General features: G+C 44.7%; 2 protein-coding genes across 3 annotated transcripts; one reads left to right on the top strand and one right to left on the bottom strand.

The window, feature by feature from the left end:
* Nucleotides 1–8750: 8750 nt before the first annotated feature.
* Nucleotides 8751–9534, bottom strand: marveld1 (MARVEL domain containing 1). The gene has a single exon (XM_034552757.1). The coding sequence runs from the start codon at nucleotides 9246–9248 to the stop codon at nucleotides 8751–8753; it is 498 nt and encodes a 165-aa protein (XP_034408648.1). The 5' UTR covers nucleotides 9249–9534.
* LOC117744459 (arginine vasopressin-induced protein 1-like) lies at nucleotides 9111–13239 on the top strand. 2 transcript variants are annotated; one of them, XM_034552756.1, is made up of 4 exons: nucleotides 9111–9189; nucleotides 10142–10465; nucleotides 11395–11758; nucleotides 11859–13239. In XM_034552756.1, the coding sequence occupies exons 3-4, from the start codon at nucleotides 11409–11411 to the stop codon at nucleotides 12109–12111; spliced, it is 603 nt and encodes a 200-aa protein (XP_034408647.1). In that variant the 5' UTR covers nucleotides 9111–9189; nucleotides 10142–10465; nucleotides 11395–11408; the 3' UTR covers nucleotides 12112–13239. The 2 variants fall into 2 exon arrangements, with proteins under 2 accessions (XP_034408647.1, XP_034408646.1); XM_034552755.1 differs by having other exon boundaries at nucleotides 9113–9189; nucleotides 10167–10465; nucleotides 11859–13220.
* Nucleotides 13240–15082: the final 1843 nt, after the last annotated feature.

Genomic DNA, 15082 nt, shown 5'->3' with positions numbered 1-15082 from the left:
TGTGGTGGACTGGCCGAACCCCACGTCGCGAAAGGAGTTGCAGAGCTTCCTCGGGTTTGCCAACTTCTACCGGAGGTTCATCCGGAACTACAGTGTCGTGGCGGAACCTCTCACCAGGCTGACCTCTCCCTCCCAGCCGTTCATCTGGTCCCCAGCTACCGATGCCGCGTTTCTGGCTCTCAAGAGGAGGTTCACCAGCGCCCCAGTTCTACTCCATCCCGACCCTAAGAGGCAGTTCATTGTGGAGGTGGATGCCTCGGACACCGGCTTGGGGGCGGTTCTTTCCCAACGAGCCGTGGCGGATCAGAAGGTTCATCCCTGTGCGTTCTTCTCTCGCCGGTTCCTTCCTGCTGAGGAGAACTACGACATCGGGAACCGGGAGTTGCTGGCAGTGGTAGCTGCTCTGGGGGAGTGGCGCCATTGGCTGGAGGGGGCTGAGCAGCCGTTCACCATCTGGACGGATCATAAGAACTTGACTTTCATCCGGGCGACCAAGCGTCTCAATGGTCGACAGGCTCGGTGGGCCGGCTTCCTCAGTCGGTTCGATTTTTCTCTGACCTATCGTCCCGGTTCCCGCAACATTAAGGCGGATGCCCTGTCCCGACTACACCAAGGGAGGAGCCTGACTGCTGAGGAGTCAGTTCCCATCATCCCCAAGGGCAAGGTGGTTGGCATGGTGGCCTGGGGCATCGAGACAGTCGTGAGACAGGCGTTGCGCTCCCATCCTGCTCCGAGTGGCGTGCCCCCACGCCGTCTGTTCGTTCCGGAGTCGGTCAGGTCCCGGGTGCTTCAGTGGGGACATGCTAGCCAGTTTGCCTGCCATCCTGGCGTCCACCGCACCTTCACCTTTCTGGCTCGCCGTTTCTGGTGGCCTACTATGAGGAACGAGGTAAAGGACTTTGTACTGGCCTGCCCCGTTTGTGCCCGCAGCAAGGCCTCTCACCGGGCTCCCGCAGGGCTACTGCAGCCCCTTCCAGTTCCTAGCCGTCCCTGGTCCCACGTGGCATTGGACTTTGTGTCTGGACTTCCGCCCTCCCAGGGGAAGACGGTGATACTAACGGTAGTGGACCGTTTCAGTAAAGGGGTGCACCTGGTGGCCCTCCCTAAACTCCCTTCGGCGTTGGAGACGGCGGACCTCCTGACGAGCCACGTGTTCCGGCTTCATGGTCTCCCCCAGGACGTCGTCTCGGACAGAGGACCCCAGTTCATCTCCCAGGTATGGCGAGCATTTTACAAGGGGTTGGGCGCCTCTGTCAGTCTTTCCTCTGGTTATCACCCACAGACAAACGGACAGACTGAGAGGATGAACCAGAGCGTGGAGTCTGCGCTCCGTTGTGTGGCAGCCAGGAGACCATCCTCCTGGAGTCGGTTCCTCCCCTGGGTCGAGTACGCCATCAACTCCCTGGTCAGCTCCGCCACCGGCCTCTCCCCCTTCGAGGCGTCTCTGGGTTACCAGCCGCCGCTCTTTCCTGCTCAGCAGTCGGAAGTGGCAGTTCCCTCCGTGCAGACCCATCTGAACAGGTGTCGTCGTATCTGGGAGGTCACCAGAGCCGCCTTACTCCGAGCGGCTGAACGTGGCAGCCGAGGAGCCAACCGTCGCCGGAACCCAGCGCCCGCATACCAACTGGGGCAGAAGGTTTGGCTGTCCTCCAAGGATCTTCCCCTGCAGTCAACCGCTAAGAAGCTGGATCCCCGGTTCGTTGGACCCTTTGAGATCACAAGGGTGCTCAGTCCTGCAGCGGTGAGGCTGAGACTTCCAACCTCCATGAGGATCCATCCAGTGTTCCATGTGTCGAGAATTAAACCTGTCTCCCACAGTCCCCTGATGCCTCCTGCCCCAGTTCCACCTCCCCCTAAGATCGTAGATGGGCACCCTCAGTGGAAGGTTCGCCGACTGATGGAGGTTCGCCGACGAGGACGTGGGTACCAGTTTCTGGTGGACTGGGTGGGCTATGGTCCGGAGGAACGAAGCTGGGTGTCCCGCCAGCTCATCATGGACCCAGGACTGTTGACTGACTTTTATCAGGCCCATCCCGAGAAGCCTGGCAAGTCGCCAGGTGGCTCCCGTAGACGGGGGGGTATTGTCAGGACTATAATGTGAAAAAGATTAAGTCCTTCAACTGCAACCGGCTTATGATATTGTGCATAGGACAGTAGTCACATGCATTTGTGAAAAGACAACTCAACCAAAAAAATATATGATAAAATAGGGTGAAACAATCATGGGACATTCACAGTCCTTTTGCTTCTTGCTTTTCTGTCCACTTATATATTTAATTTAAAGAGCTTTTAATTATTTAATGTTTGAATGGTAAAGAGTGGGTTGACTCAAATCCACTCGCTAGATTTTTCTGGAGCTTTCAACCAGACTTTACAAACTAGACGGAGTTGTATCAGCCAATTGAAAAGGATGTAGCTGAATAAGAAGAAATGGGGAAAGCCAACAGCAAATCAACTATTTATCTGCCTCTTGGGGTAAAATGAATTGCATAGAATGTCTCAGTTGACCTCAGTGTGCCATTGTGATGTTGCAAACCTAAATAAAACAACTTTGAAGCATTTGGCTTCAAATTATCTAACTTCTATTGACACATCAAATCTTGTTCAAGTTATTGCACAGTAACTGTTTTAATACGTGGCATAGTATTAGAGTATTGTGCAGATTATGACCTGCTACATAGATTTATTTACATAACATGACACATGTGTGCCTGCACTGCCTTAGTATATTTGAAGTTATTCTGCTTCTGAGCTGCTGTCTAAAAGATACTCCTTTTCAGCTTTGGTTTTAAGCAGTTCATGTGTTAAGGCAGGCCAGGTAATTACTGTATATGTTTAAGATGTATCAAGTTGTTAGAAGAGCACTGTCAGGACTCAGCCAGCCGGACTCCCTCCTCAGCCCGTTCACACAGTGACACCCGGTACCTCAGAGCGCGCTGCCAGGGAGCTACGGGCTTGGAGGCGGGGACAAGCCAGGGGCGCTCCAACTCACACCTGAAGCCACTCAGCTCGTCCCACGGCTGCAGCTCGTCAGCTCGTTGTATTCGGGGGGATAAAGATCAGGACTGTCTGTGTTGACGTTGCGAGTTCGTGCCATGATGTCCGTGGACTTTCCTCCTTGTGTCGTCACTGAACTTTCCCTCGTGTCTTTGCTGACTTTTTTGTGTGGAGTATTTTCTTGGATTTTTTGGGGTTTGATGTTCGATCACCCGTGGACTAAGGGGACACTTTGAGTTTTTTGTGTTTCTTTTCTAAGTGACTTGTTGTGCTCAATAAACTACGCCGTGTGTTCGGCTAGAACTAAACCTTGCTGTTGTCGTGCGCTTGGGGTCAGAGACAAACCATAACAAGCACCTTACAGTTTCTTTTGTATGATATGTATCATGTTATCTTTTATTTAAGTAAACAACTGGCAGAGGAACACATGTTTAACTTAACATTTCTGTCTGTTCTACAGATTATTGAAGGTGTGTTTAGAGGGCACATAAGTTAAATAAAGTTGAGCAATTAATCAAATTGGAAAGTAGTCAAATGCATGTTTTGTGCAGCCTTTTTATGCCTTCTAGTGGATGAAAATAGTTTATACGCTTTAGCAGTTAGGAATTATTGGATCACAGTGAAATGTTATATCTAAGTCTGGATATGTCAGTTACATAATAATGAGCCATAGACTTTAACTATATGCGATTTTCTAATCACCTTTAGATCATGTTTTTCCTACATTATTTGGGTATTGCTACCAAACCATTATTCTGACGATGTAGTAGGGTGTAGGAATACCAATCTATCAATGCAATGTTTCAAGGCCCGAGACATATTAGCTCATTTATAATCAGACTCAATTAAACGGAATTCAATTTAAGAAAAAAGGTCTTTACATTTTTCACACATTCACACCTGTGGGCAATTTAGAGATCAATTAACCTGCAGCATGTCTTTGGACTGTGGGAGGAAGCCGGAGAGCCCGGAGAGAACCCACGCTGCCACGGGGAGAACATGCCAACTCCACACAGAAGGACCCCTCCGACCGGGAATTGAACCCGCAGCCCTCTTGCTGTGAGGCGACAGTGCTAGCCACTACGAATGTGAGAGTGAATGGTTGTATGTTCCTACATGTGCCCTCGATGGACTGGCGGCCTGTCCAGGGTGTCCCCTGCCTTCGCCCTATGTCAGCTGGGATAGGCTCCAGCACCCCGCGACCCTAATGAGGATAAGCGGTATTGAAAATGGATGGATGGATGGATGGATGGCCTTTAAATTTGTGTTATTTATTTACAACTGCAGTGTGGTGTAACAGAGATAATTTGGGCTTCTGTGGTAAAGGTTGTGCTGGAAAACAGTTGCCATGTGAGATATTATCAAGAACTCCATAATCCTCACTTGAAACAAATGTTTTTTTTAATTTCATAGTGTGTCGGCTTACGCTGTTCTAAAGATGCAATGTTGGTAAAGAACTTTCCCTAATCTTGGATTTCACATTTGCAAAAATGACAGGTGATGAATGACAAGAGTGTTGCTAATTTTCCGGGCACATGAATCAGTTAATGTCCGATTACCTCCCTCTCTCTCACACTTTTGTCAGACTCATTCACTCTGTGAAGGGAGCAGGGGTATTTTCAAGGCTCTATAAATAGCTCTCAACATTTCCCACCACTGGCTGCCATTGCCCTCACACAGCATATGAACACTGTGCCTATTCAGAAGTATTGTGTGGCCAAAAGCTGCTGTAACAGATGTGGAATCAGTAATCCCAGTCACCATGTTAGGAAACTATAAAACAGAGAGTGTCAGAGGCAAACTACACAGCCTGGAACACTGTGCCCATTCATGCCTTACACAGACAGGAAATGTCAATCTCTGTGTCGATTCCTGCTCGGACCTTTATGTCAGGACATTTTTGCACATCCCTTCTTGCCGTTTCTCTGCTCATTCACTTGTTCTGTCTGTCAGTCTCCATCTGTTTTTCCATCTTTTCCTCTCCTCTGCAGTGGAATGTGCATCTCAGCAGTATCTGATGAACGAGTGGTTAACGGGGCGCTGCTGTGTGCACGTGTCTGTGTTTTCATCTTTCATGTGCGTACATGTAGCCTCCCAAACAAAACAACGCTTCCACTGGGAAATACCCTCCCAGAATTGAGGTAAACTGTGTTACATCAGGCTCTGGTCTATGAGAAAGTCTGTGCGCAGTGAAAAGAAGTGTGGGTTATAGTCTTGGTATTCTTTGAATATTTACATTTCCTCTTAAATAATGCTGAGCATCCACAAAATGTTTAAAGGATATAGGTTCACATTTTTTGTAGACTTAAAACAATGCTGATTGACAGGGGCTTTTGTTTGTAACACTTTCTCGTGTGTACTGGCTGTGAAAAGATTCCTTCCTATTTCATTGTAAGAGATTCGGGACAAAAGCCACAGTCCTTGTTTGCAAAAGTACTTCCTAGTTCTTCTGAAGATCATATGATTCTTCAGCCGGTAGTCAAATCAAGCTTTGACCTTCACCTGTGTTTCTGCAGACATTGTTTCATTGCTGAGCTTCAGTGGAGCTATAAAGGAAGCCTTGCACCAACAAGCCTATGACTTTAAAACCACCTATGTGATTTGACTCTCTCAGACTGCTTAAGCCTCATAATAGCTTTGGTTTTAAAGAAAGCATTTTTGCAAACAAGGAATGCGGATTTTGTCCCCATCACTTATATTTGAATCACTTCAGGAATAGATCTCTACTTAAAGATCAGAAGTAATTTCTTTTTTTGTTTTGTGAATAGTTTACATGTCCACGTTGTTTATGACAGAATCAAATACATTCTCCTTAGAATTATGATAAATCTTGAAGCAACCACATCTCTGTTAATGCTCTTTTTGCAGCATCGTTTTCTGTACACCACTATGTTGGGAGGCAGGTAAAAAAAGATCCTTTTTCTTATTGCGAAATGCTTCTGAACTGTTACTGAGAGGGACAAAAAACATTCCTAAAATTTCTCTATGATAACTCACCTGCAATTTAATTATAGCCATTCGTTCATGTCATTGTTATCCATTTTGACTGCAGAACTCACTTTTTGAATTGAGATCAGTCCATGGCTACAGTGTGCATTGGGCTGTGTGGCCAGAGCAACCATGTCAAGGGGTTATGATGGCTATATTGGACGGTCGTTCGCTTGCAGACTGGTGGGAGAGCGCATACAGGAAACGTCTCTTTGGTTGGAGTTGCCAAAAGAAATATCACACAGTGGGCACTCCAGACAAGCGGCTGGCTCGATATGCCCTTATACCAAGTTGTCTGGGCTTTCTTTGCTCTCTGCGTAGCTGGGAACACATACAACAACCTCAGTCGAGTGGTGCCCACACCCTTCTGACAGTGTCAGGAGGTAACAAAGGAGGATTCATGTTATACCTGTGATAATACAGGTTTCTTGTTTGATATTCGAGAATCACGTGCAAAATTGGCTTGTACACATAACTGACAAATGTGAACAGACGTGACATCTATAAACTGAGGGCTTTGTAATAATAGCCTGTTAATGTGGGAGGCTCTAAGCGGCTTACAGGGTAAATGTGGAGAATCCTTTTCTGGCCTTAATTGTCAGCATACACTAAACTTGTTGTGAGTCATCCAAAACTTAAATGATTCGCCATGGTTACTTTCAATATCAAACTGAATCAATGGATTCAGGGCTTTGTTTATGCAGCACACTGCTGTTGTGTACTGGCTCCGCTTGGTTGTAAACAGCAGTGTTTCCACAGGCGCTGACACGTGGACAGGACAACTCTTCTGTGGAAGTCTCAGAGGGGGAGAGGGTGGGTTGTAGTGTGTGTGTGTGTGTGGGAGGGGGACTCCTTTCCTCCTTTAGAAGTGCTTTATATCCTGCAGCTGGTTAACATTAACCCTCGCCCTTCTGTATCTGTGGCCACCTTGCACTCGACACACGCACTGTATTTGTGTTGTAGTCATTGCACAGAAATGCTGGTGCCCCAGGGATGACACACTGTACAGTTGTTCATGGAAGTACAGCCTGAATAAAATACCCACATTTAAATGTTTACGGTTTCACTGATTGCAGTTTGATTTGTCTCTGTCTTTATATGGTCACTTTGCCTCAGAAATGTAAGCACTAAAAAAGGCAAGGATATGTTTATGAATCAGGTAACAGCAGATATTCTCAGCAAGCAATACAAATACGTTTCTCACCTCTTTTTCTTTGTATTGTAAAACTGCTTTTTATTTTATTTTAATCGCTGTCATTTGATCTCTAATGCTCCTTTTCAGTATTAACTCACCGTATTCACTTGAGGCGTGTATTTATGTGTGAGTAATCTGCAGCTTTTTTCACTACACACATTCATGCCAGCAGCAGCAAGTGTGCAATGCATGAACACAAAAAGTCAGAGAACTACAAAACTAACCAACCAGAGTGATCACAGGGTGGCTTTGGGTGCTGAGTAATCCGACTTTAATAAACGAGAAGTTGAATCATCTGCTTTGCTTCATTTTCATTGGCTGACAGCCCACCTCCAGACCCCCAACAGACTGTTCTGGTAAGAACAAGCCTCTTCCCAGATTATTGCACACACACACACACACACACACACACTGTGTCCAAAAGTAGGATAACTCTCATGCAACACACTCACATTCTCTCTATCGTACAGCACAGTCAGTGTGTGAGCGACTCTCTCATCTTCTGTTAGAGATACAGTAAATCTAGTGATCTGTCTTTCATGTGGTATTTCATATAAATGTTCCCTGCTGATTGGCCAAGGCTTTTATCTCCCAACAAAAAGCTCCTGAGGGCTGTGACTAATCCCTCTAAATCTGTGTTTCATTTGAAAAAAGACACCAAAAGCACAGCTCAAGTGATCCAGTTCTTTCTCCAAATTTAACTCCAAGAACTCAAACAAAACAAGCAGTTTGTTTAAACACTTCTATACCAATATACACTCATAACCAAAGAAACATATCATGGGCTCAGACTTACTGGTCTTTATTCTTTGGCCTTATAATGAAAACTATTTTTGTTCAGCATCCACATTGTAGCACCAATCCCGCCCATTGTCACAACCTTGTTGAGTATACAGCATTCAGACAGAAGGCACTGATAAAACGGTTTGCAATGTTTGAGTCAGACAAAATCAAACGAAAGGAGTTTCAGTCCGTCATGCTTCAGTATAGTTTTCATAAAAAACACATAAACACATAAAAAATATATACTTTAAAAAAAGGTAAGTATCTTTTGAGAAAAAAAAAAAAAAAAGTTCTATGAGGGGTTTTAGAAGGACAGTTACTCAGTATACTGACACAAATCTACAAGTGTATGTCAAGGCCATTCTATTGTAAACACTGAATATGCTACCCCACTATAATATGCATTGACAGGACTATTATAATGATTCTTTATGAGGAATAATTACATTAAATTACTGGGTAAAGAATGCAAGAACTGGAGGCATGGTCACCTGTGCCTTAATAAAAGGGTACAATGCTTCCTATCAGACACCCATCCTGGGTGGCCTTTATGCCAACAGCTGCTTGGGTTATGTTCATGTCAGCAACACTGACCGAGTCATTTTGGATGGTTTTGCTTCAGCACCAAAGTGGAAAGCTTAAGTTTGGAGAGACAATTGAGACACACCTGTGATTAGAGTAGCTGTTGAGTTAAATGACAGTGAAGTTAACTATTCCTCATCTTGATGTGGATGCCCCCCTGTAGGACCCTCCCTCTTGCCCCCCCCCCCCCCCCCCTCCAGTCTCATCAGATGACCGTCTGCTCCCCCCGACACTTCCTGTACGCCCCATAAATAACCGACAGGAGGTAAGCCAGGCAGCACAGGCAGGCGAACACGGCGGCTGTCAGGTAGACTTTGTACAGGCAGAGGTGCTTGTACTGCTCCAAGTTGCAGTACGAGTTGCGATCCGTCTTGTAGATCATGACCGCTACGGCCGGCAGGTAGAGCACCGCGGCGGCCACGTCGTGCGCCAGGTTGGTGGCCAACCAGCGCTCCCCTCCCAGCAGCGGGACGAGGTCCTGCTTGTCCAGCAGGGTGAGGAAGAAAAGAGCGAGGGTGAGGAGCCAGAAGAGGACCGCGACGAACAGGACGAAGTGGATGGATCCCTCGTATTTGTTTGCGGCGATGGTGACCCACAGTCCGGCTCCGAACACAATCTGCAGGATCCGGATGAGTCCCAAAAAGGTCTTGAGGAACTTCAGGATATTCTTGCTCACCTGCGGCTGGGAAGGTTGGGGTGGCATCTCTCTCCTCCTCCGGTCACTCTCGGTCCCTTTTTCCCGAACAGGGCGGGTGCTTTCTGCCAGCTGCAAACAGCTGGGTGAAAATATGGAAATAACGGGGGAAAGGCCGGTATTTTGGTCTGACAATGAAAACAAAGAGGACAAGTTTAGGTATAAAAAAAAGGAACTCTCTGTTCTTTCCACAGCCCCGGGGTTTTGAAATGAAAAACCGTCTTGTGTGTTTCGCCTTTTCCGTTTCCTCTGTTGAATGTAACGTCTGTGTTTGGGGGGCTGGGTGATGGAGAGGGGGCGGCCTGTAATTCAAAGCCTGCTCCTCCTCTGCTGGACTGCTGGGTTCATCCATGTCCATTCATGTCCGCTTGTCTGCTCGTGCATTTCCCCGAGGTGGAGTAGTTTCCCCTGGGGAGTGTGACCCGTGTCACGTCCTTTCGGGATAAATAGAGGCTTTAAAAAGGGAATTCCGAAATGTTCATGTGTGCTGAATCAGCCAAACAGTAGCGTAGCTATCATTGTTAGGCACCCGTGCTTCAACATGTAGACAATGTTTTTGTGTCTTTAACTGTAATAACACATTACTTACTTCAGTTAAAAACACAAACATATAATAATAATAATAATAATAATAATAATAACAACAACAATAATAATAATAACAAATAAACAAATAAACATGTATACTATGCATATAATATATATAATATATCATAATACAAGTGTACACTATTATTATTAATAATATCATATCATATTTGTCTTATGCCACTGGACACATAACAAAGAAGCAGTGATTTTTTGAGGAGCCCATTCGTCATCCTGTTTGCTCGTCTCTGCGCAGGATGCTCACATGTTACTTCCCTCTCACATAATTGACAGACGCTTGTTGTGCTAACCAGGCTCATTGACGTCAATGGATTTCAGAAAACACACCCTACGTGGCCAGGAGGCGGAGCCCAACGCCCCCCCTTCCTCACCCAAACCTGTGATTGGTCGAGAAAAAGCTGTTGCCGAACCCCGACAGGAGGCATCAGAGAATGTCTCTCCGCTCATTGGTCGTTGGACTGCATTGATTCGTGACTGACCGTCGGCTCAAGGACATACATTGGCTGCAGGTGAAACGGAGTGACCTGCTAGGGTTCAGTGTTGTGAAAGATTTCATAAAGATAATCAAGCGGAGTGAGATGCTGTGGGAGCAAAGCGCGCTATCAGTTAATCTTCGGGTAAGCACAAGTACCTTTTCTTCTTCTTCTGACTCTCACGGGATTCCTGTTTACTGCCTTTTACTCTTTTCACAGAGACTCTTAGCTTTTTCCTAGCTTTGCTAGGGATCCGGTAGCTGTGCCCCAGTGTGTTTATTATGCAAACAGTAGACTATCAAGTCAGCTGTGGCAGGGAAATAATGGAAGTTAAACTAGGTTTCTATGAATGTGTAAATGTTTGTGTTTTTACAGCTGCATCCCACAATGATGGTTGTTTATGGGCAGAAAGTTATTCTATTTATTTGCCGTGACAAATAATATATATATATATATATATATATATATATATATATATATATATATATATATATATATATATATATATATATATATATATATATACAGTATATCTCCACACACAAAAAACAGATAATGCACTGTGACAAATACATATTATTATTATTTCCATTATGGTCCTCTCTCCAGGAACACAAAGCAAGCAATAAGTCACTGATGTGTGAGGCTCCCCGTGCCATCACATGGGCTACCTTATAAACAATACATCCTTACATATATAACTCTGCTGTTGACAGCTCTGGAGAAAGCTAATAAGTGGACCTTTTACTTTATTATTTTGTCAAGCTTGGTCACGCAGCTAATACCGTATCTCTTAGTGTCCCATGCACCTAAAACCATATGTGAGTAAAGAAAGATAAAGTTGCCATCTGCAGTTTAATGGGCTTTGAAGCATGGCTCGTCACTCGCTTCTCAAAGTAGGATTATAAACTCAGAGTAGCAGCTCAGTAGCAGCAGCTGTCTATCGGTGTTGTGACACATTCTGCATTCATGTACTGTACTCCATATGTTGTGTTGTGGTTTTTTATTTTGAAGTATTTTTCACTTTGAAAACGTATCCCAATGAGTGGAAACTCTTACCAACTTCTCCACAGAATAGAGCCAGTGTATGCCACCTTTTCCCGTGTTTCTCCGGATGGATGCCGGACCCGCCTCCCCTCCTTCCTCCATGGTGGCGGGCCCCTCCTCGCTGTGGCGGTATGCCGAGAGGAGGAGTAGGAAGGCTGGCTCTGCCGACATTTTTAGCAACGTGAATCTGTGGCAGCTCCAGAGACTATTCAGGGCGGCGGGGGATCAAGATGCGGAGCAGAGGGCCCAGCTGGTTTGGGGCCACGGAGATGAAGCTGAACTGGCTCAGGCATTGAAAGGACTTAGGTCCCGGGGTCACAGGAGAGGAGTGAGGGCCAACGGTAGAGAGGCGCTGGGCTCACACTGGCTACGAGCCTTCAATCACCTCAGGTAGCAACACCGCTGGTGTGATTTGATTTCACATACATTCAGATCACTTTTTTAATGACGTGGCATCCATATTGTTTTCAACAAGATTTATGTTGTTCAGGATCGGAGAGAGCTCGCAAAGCAGCCAGGGGAAGGATCCCGGGGAGGAGACTGATTCTGAGGCAGGAGGAGCACACAGCAGTCCGGAGCCACGCCGACGCACCTCCATAGGGACAACAGGAAGAGGTGCAGGGGTACTAAGTGAGAGCCAGGGCCCTTTGGGGACTTCTGAGAGACCAGTTAGAACCAGCTCAGGACTGAGGAGAGGAGGCGAGACCAACCCAGAGAGATACCTCCACAGAATACTCCACTGACTTGACCAAAACCTCTGAGATGCAAAACTGACTTAATGACTGTCTGTGCGAGAAAGGAGCAGCACTTCCGCCTGCTCACCTGTCCTTAATACTGCCCTGGTGTGTTCACAAACTGGATTGGTTGAATTATCTTCTGGCAAAAGCAACAGTTACAATTTAAATTGGATTGCAGGTTGAATAGTTTCTTATGATGCCATAATGTCTGTCGTTTTAAAGTCCCTGATCTGATGGCAGTATACTGACGCTGCTACATCTTCACCTGAATAATGGAGGCAGCGCAACACTCTCAATGACTCTTGTTGTCTCACAACGTTTTGTTGTGGTTCCCTCTCATGAACTGCCTTGCGTGTTTTCCTACATTCATCCCACTCGCACTAATCATGCATACCGATAACTATGGACAGGGACAAGACTTTCAAAAGGGGCAGTGTGTTATCTAGCGGTGAGGTTGCAGATTGCAACCAACTGAAACTTCTACTGTGTGCTCAGAGAATAAGAAAACTACGTTTGTGAATGGTCCTATCTAGAGCCAGTGTTTGGTCTGTCCCTTCTGGGCTAGTGTACATATATTTATGTTATTTAGATAAAAACTGAAAATGTGTGGGTCACAAAAACACATACATTCTCATTTTCATGTGATTATGCACTCAAGGAATCATAACGTATTAATAGTATGATCCATTTCTGCTAATATAATCTATTAGCAAAAATGCTACGCACTTTTGTTTTAAGTAGTATTGTAGTTCAGTGGTGTAAACGTATCAGCCGTACTCTGGTTATCTGTGTGGTGTGTTACGCAGCATTATGTGAGGCGGCATGAGATGTAGAATCACATGTCCATCTACTACACATTCAGAGATGTTGACTCAAACTTAATGATTCAAACTCTTCATCTCACTGTTTGTAGTTATTGAAAGGCAAGTTTCAGGTGGTTAATAGAGACCAAAAAAATAAATGGACCCATGTCCAGGGAAACTTGAATAAGTAATGTTCTCATGTTAAAATGTTCATGGTCAGTGTGAAAATCTCCTTTTCCTATGAAAAGACTGTATGCCACCATACTCTCAAAATGTTGTTAATACTCTTTGTGTCATTTTTAAATATCTGGTAATAAAAGTAACAATAAGGATTGTTTGTCTTGTTTTCTTTAATGAAGTTGTGACCATTTTAAATCAGTAAAACATTATCACAAAGTAATGAAAATGCCTCAGCAAATGTTTATGGAAATTACTTTCAATACATGTGCATTTCTTTTTTATTACATTTGGTTCTATAACATAAGTTAAGCATTCATCCGTCTGTTGTTTTTAGTTGCTTATTTTTACTGTTGTCCTGCATTTTTACAAACAGTTTACACACATTCACAGGACCTTCCACTTTTATCCACTGAGCAGCTCCACTGGACCAGTTGGCTGTTAAGTGCCTTGCTCAAGGGCACCTCACTATCTTATTCGATTCGATTACATATATACTTTATTCATTCCCAGGGGGAAATTAGTTTGTAGCAGCAGCAGCAAGCATGGTTACAATACATACAATAAAATAGCAGGGCAGGACCTATTACATTTAAGAATTTAAATGAAAATGCAAAGTGTATACAGCGTATCTAAGTGTATATAAAGGGAAAGCGGTGCAAGGTTTATTGATGTTCAATTTGAGGAAGATCTGGCCAGAGGTGATTTAATATAAAGTCTAATAGCAGTGGGCAGGAATGTTCTCCTGCATCTGTCCTTGTGACAGCGGAGCTGAAGCAGTCTGTTTGAGAAAGTGCTGCTACATTTTTTGATTAATAGAAGAGCAATACACATTTAGTTTTTCATATCCATTTCCAGCTGCTTCTCAATCAAAAGATGCTCTAAGAAATTACACATTGCCAACAAATAAAAAAAGGAGTGGACTGCTGCGTAACAGCTGGTTGTGCTGCTTTAGAAACAAATGCTGCTATCTAGTGGTCACATCTAGTAATTATGCTATTGTGTATAACTGGTCTTGTGGTCACTAGATGGCACAAAAGGTTTGGTTTTGGGGAAGCAAGATTAATGCTTATGATGCATAGCACAGACTTTCTCACGGAAAAGTATACACATTCAGAGAGTTATCGTGAGCTTAAAGGCAGATTCATTTCAATACATAGGTGATCTTGTTAATCTTGCTTGTTGACAGGTTTACCAAATCACCTGAATATGTCATGATGGCTAGAAAGGTTTTAAAGCTGTTATCCCCACTGCTAATGTCCAAACCATCAGGCAGCATCAGCACTAAAGAATATATAAGACTGTACGGACCTGTTGTCTGTCCACTTCAGGTTCAGAAGCTGTGTTGGTTTATAGATCAAGTCTGATCTGTACATGCATTATACATGTTACTTTAATCCATTCCTCCATTCAGGGTTGTACTGCCCTGTCAGGTGAGCAAGAAGATCATTATCTTTTAAATGACATGTGACGTTGCATATTTGGGTTAGGATTACCCCGCATCCACCAGATGTTCAGATTCCTCCATCTCCTCCTGGGTGATGCAACGTGATTCATCGGCAATCTGGGAAATAAAGTCCTTTCTGTGTATTCTGGATCTACTCAGTATAGTGCCAGACTGGTGCAATGGCAAACTGAGGCATCTGTAGGGCCGCTTGATACGGTCCTTAAACCTCAGCAGACTCCCTCAGTGCAGAGAAAGCAGCAGATTGGCTCTGAGGTAATCCTCAAATCGCTGAGCTTCCCCTTGTTGTGAAAGTAAGCAGAAAACCTAATTTTAGTGGCCAAATAGTTTATCTTAACTTTTCATTCACTCCATAAATCTTATAACTATAGATGTGGAATAATGATCCAGCCGTTATATAGCTGTAGTTGGAATAGTGGTTTGCATTATGCTTCAGCAAATCTTTCATTGTTCAGTGGGAGAAACTCTGAGGTGCTTCTCTTGAGAATATCCATATTATGCTACTTGACTCTACTTCACCGCATTTCAGTGG

Source organism: Cyclopterus lumpus, chromosome 15 (assembly GCF_009769545.1).
Source record: "Cyclopterus lumpus isolate fCycLum1 chromosome 15, fCycLum1.pri, whole genome shotgun sequence".
NCBI classification, from domain to species: Eukaryota; Metazoa; Chordata; class Actinopteri; order Perciformes; family Cyclopteridae; genus Cyclopterus; species Cyclopterus lumpus.
The sequence above is the reverse complement of the archived record's forward strand: the minus strand, read 5'-3'. Positions and strand labels throughout refer to the sequence as shown.

Bases quoted from the DNA above. Each gene is read 5' to 3' on its own strand.
- marveld1 (XM_034552757.1), bottom strand. From the start codon at position 9,248: ATGCCACCCCAACCTTCCCAGCCGCAGGTGAGCAAGAATATCCTGAAG.
- LOC117744459 (XM_034552756.1), top strand. From the start codon at position 11,409: ATGCCACCTTTTCCCGTGTTTCTCCGGATGGATGCCGGACCCGCCTCC. The intron at 11,759-11,858 runs GTAGCAACACCG...TATGTTGTTCAG, and splicing joins CGAGCCTTCAATCACCTCAG to GATCGGAGAGAGCTCGCAAA.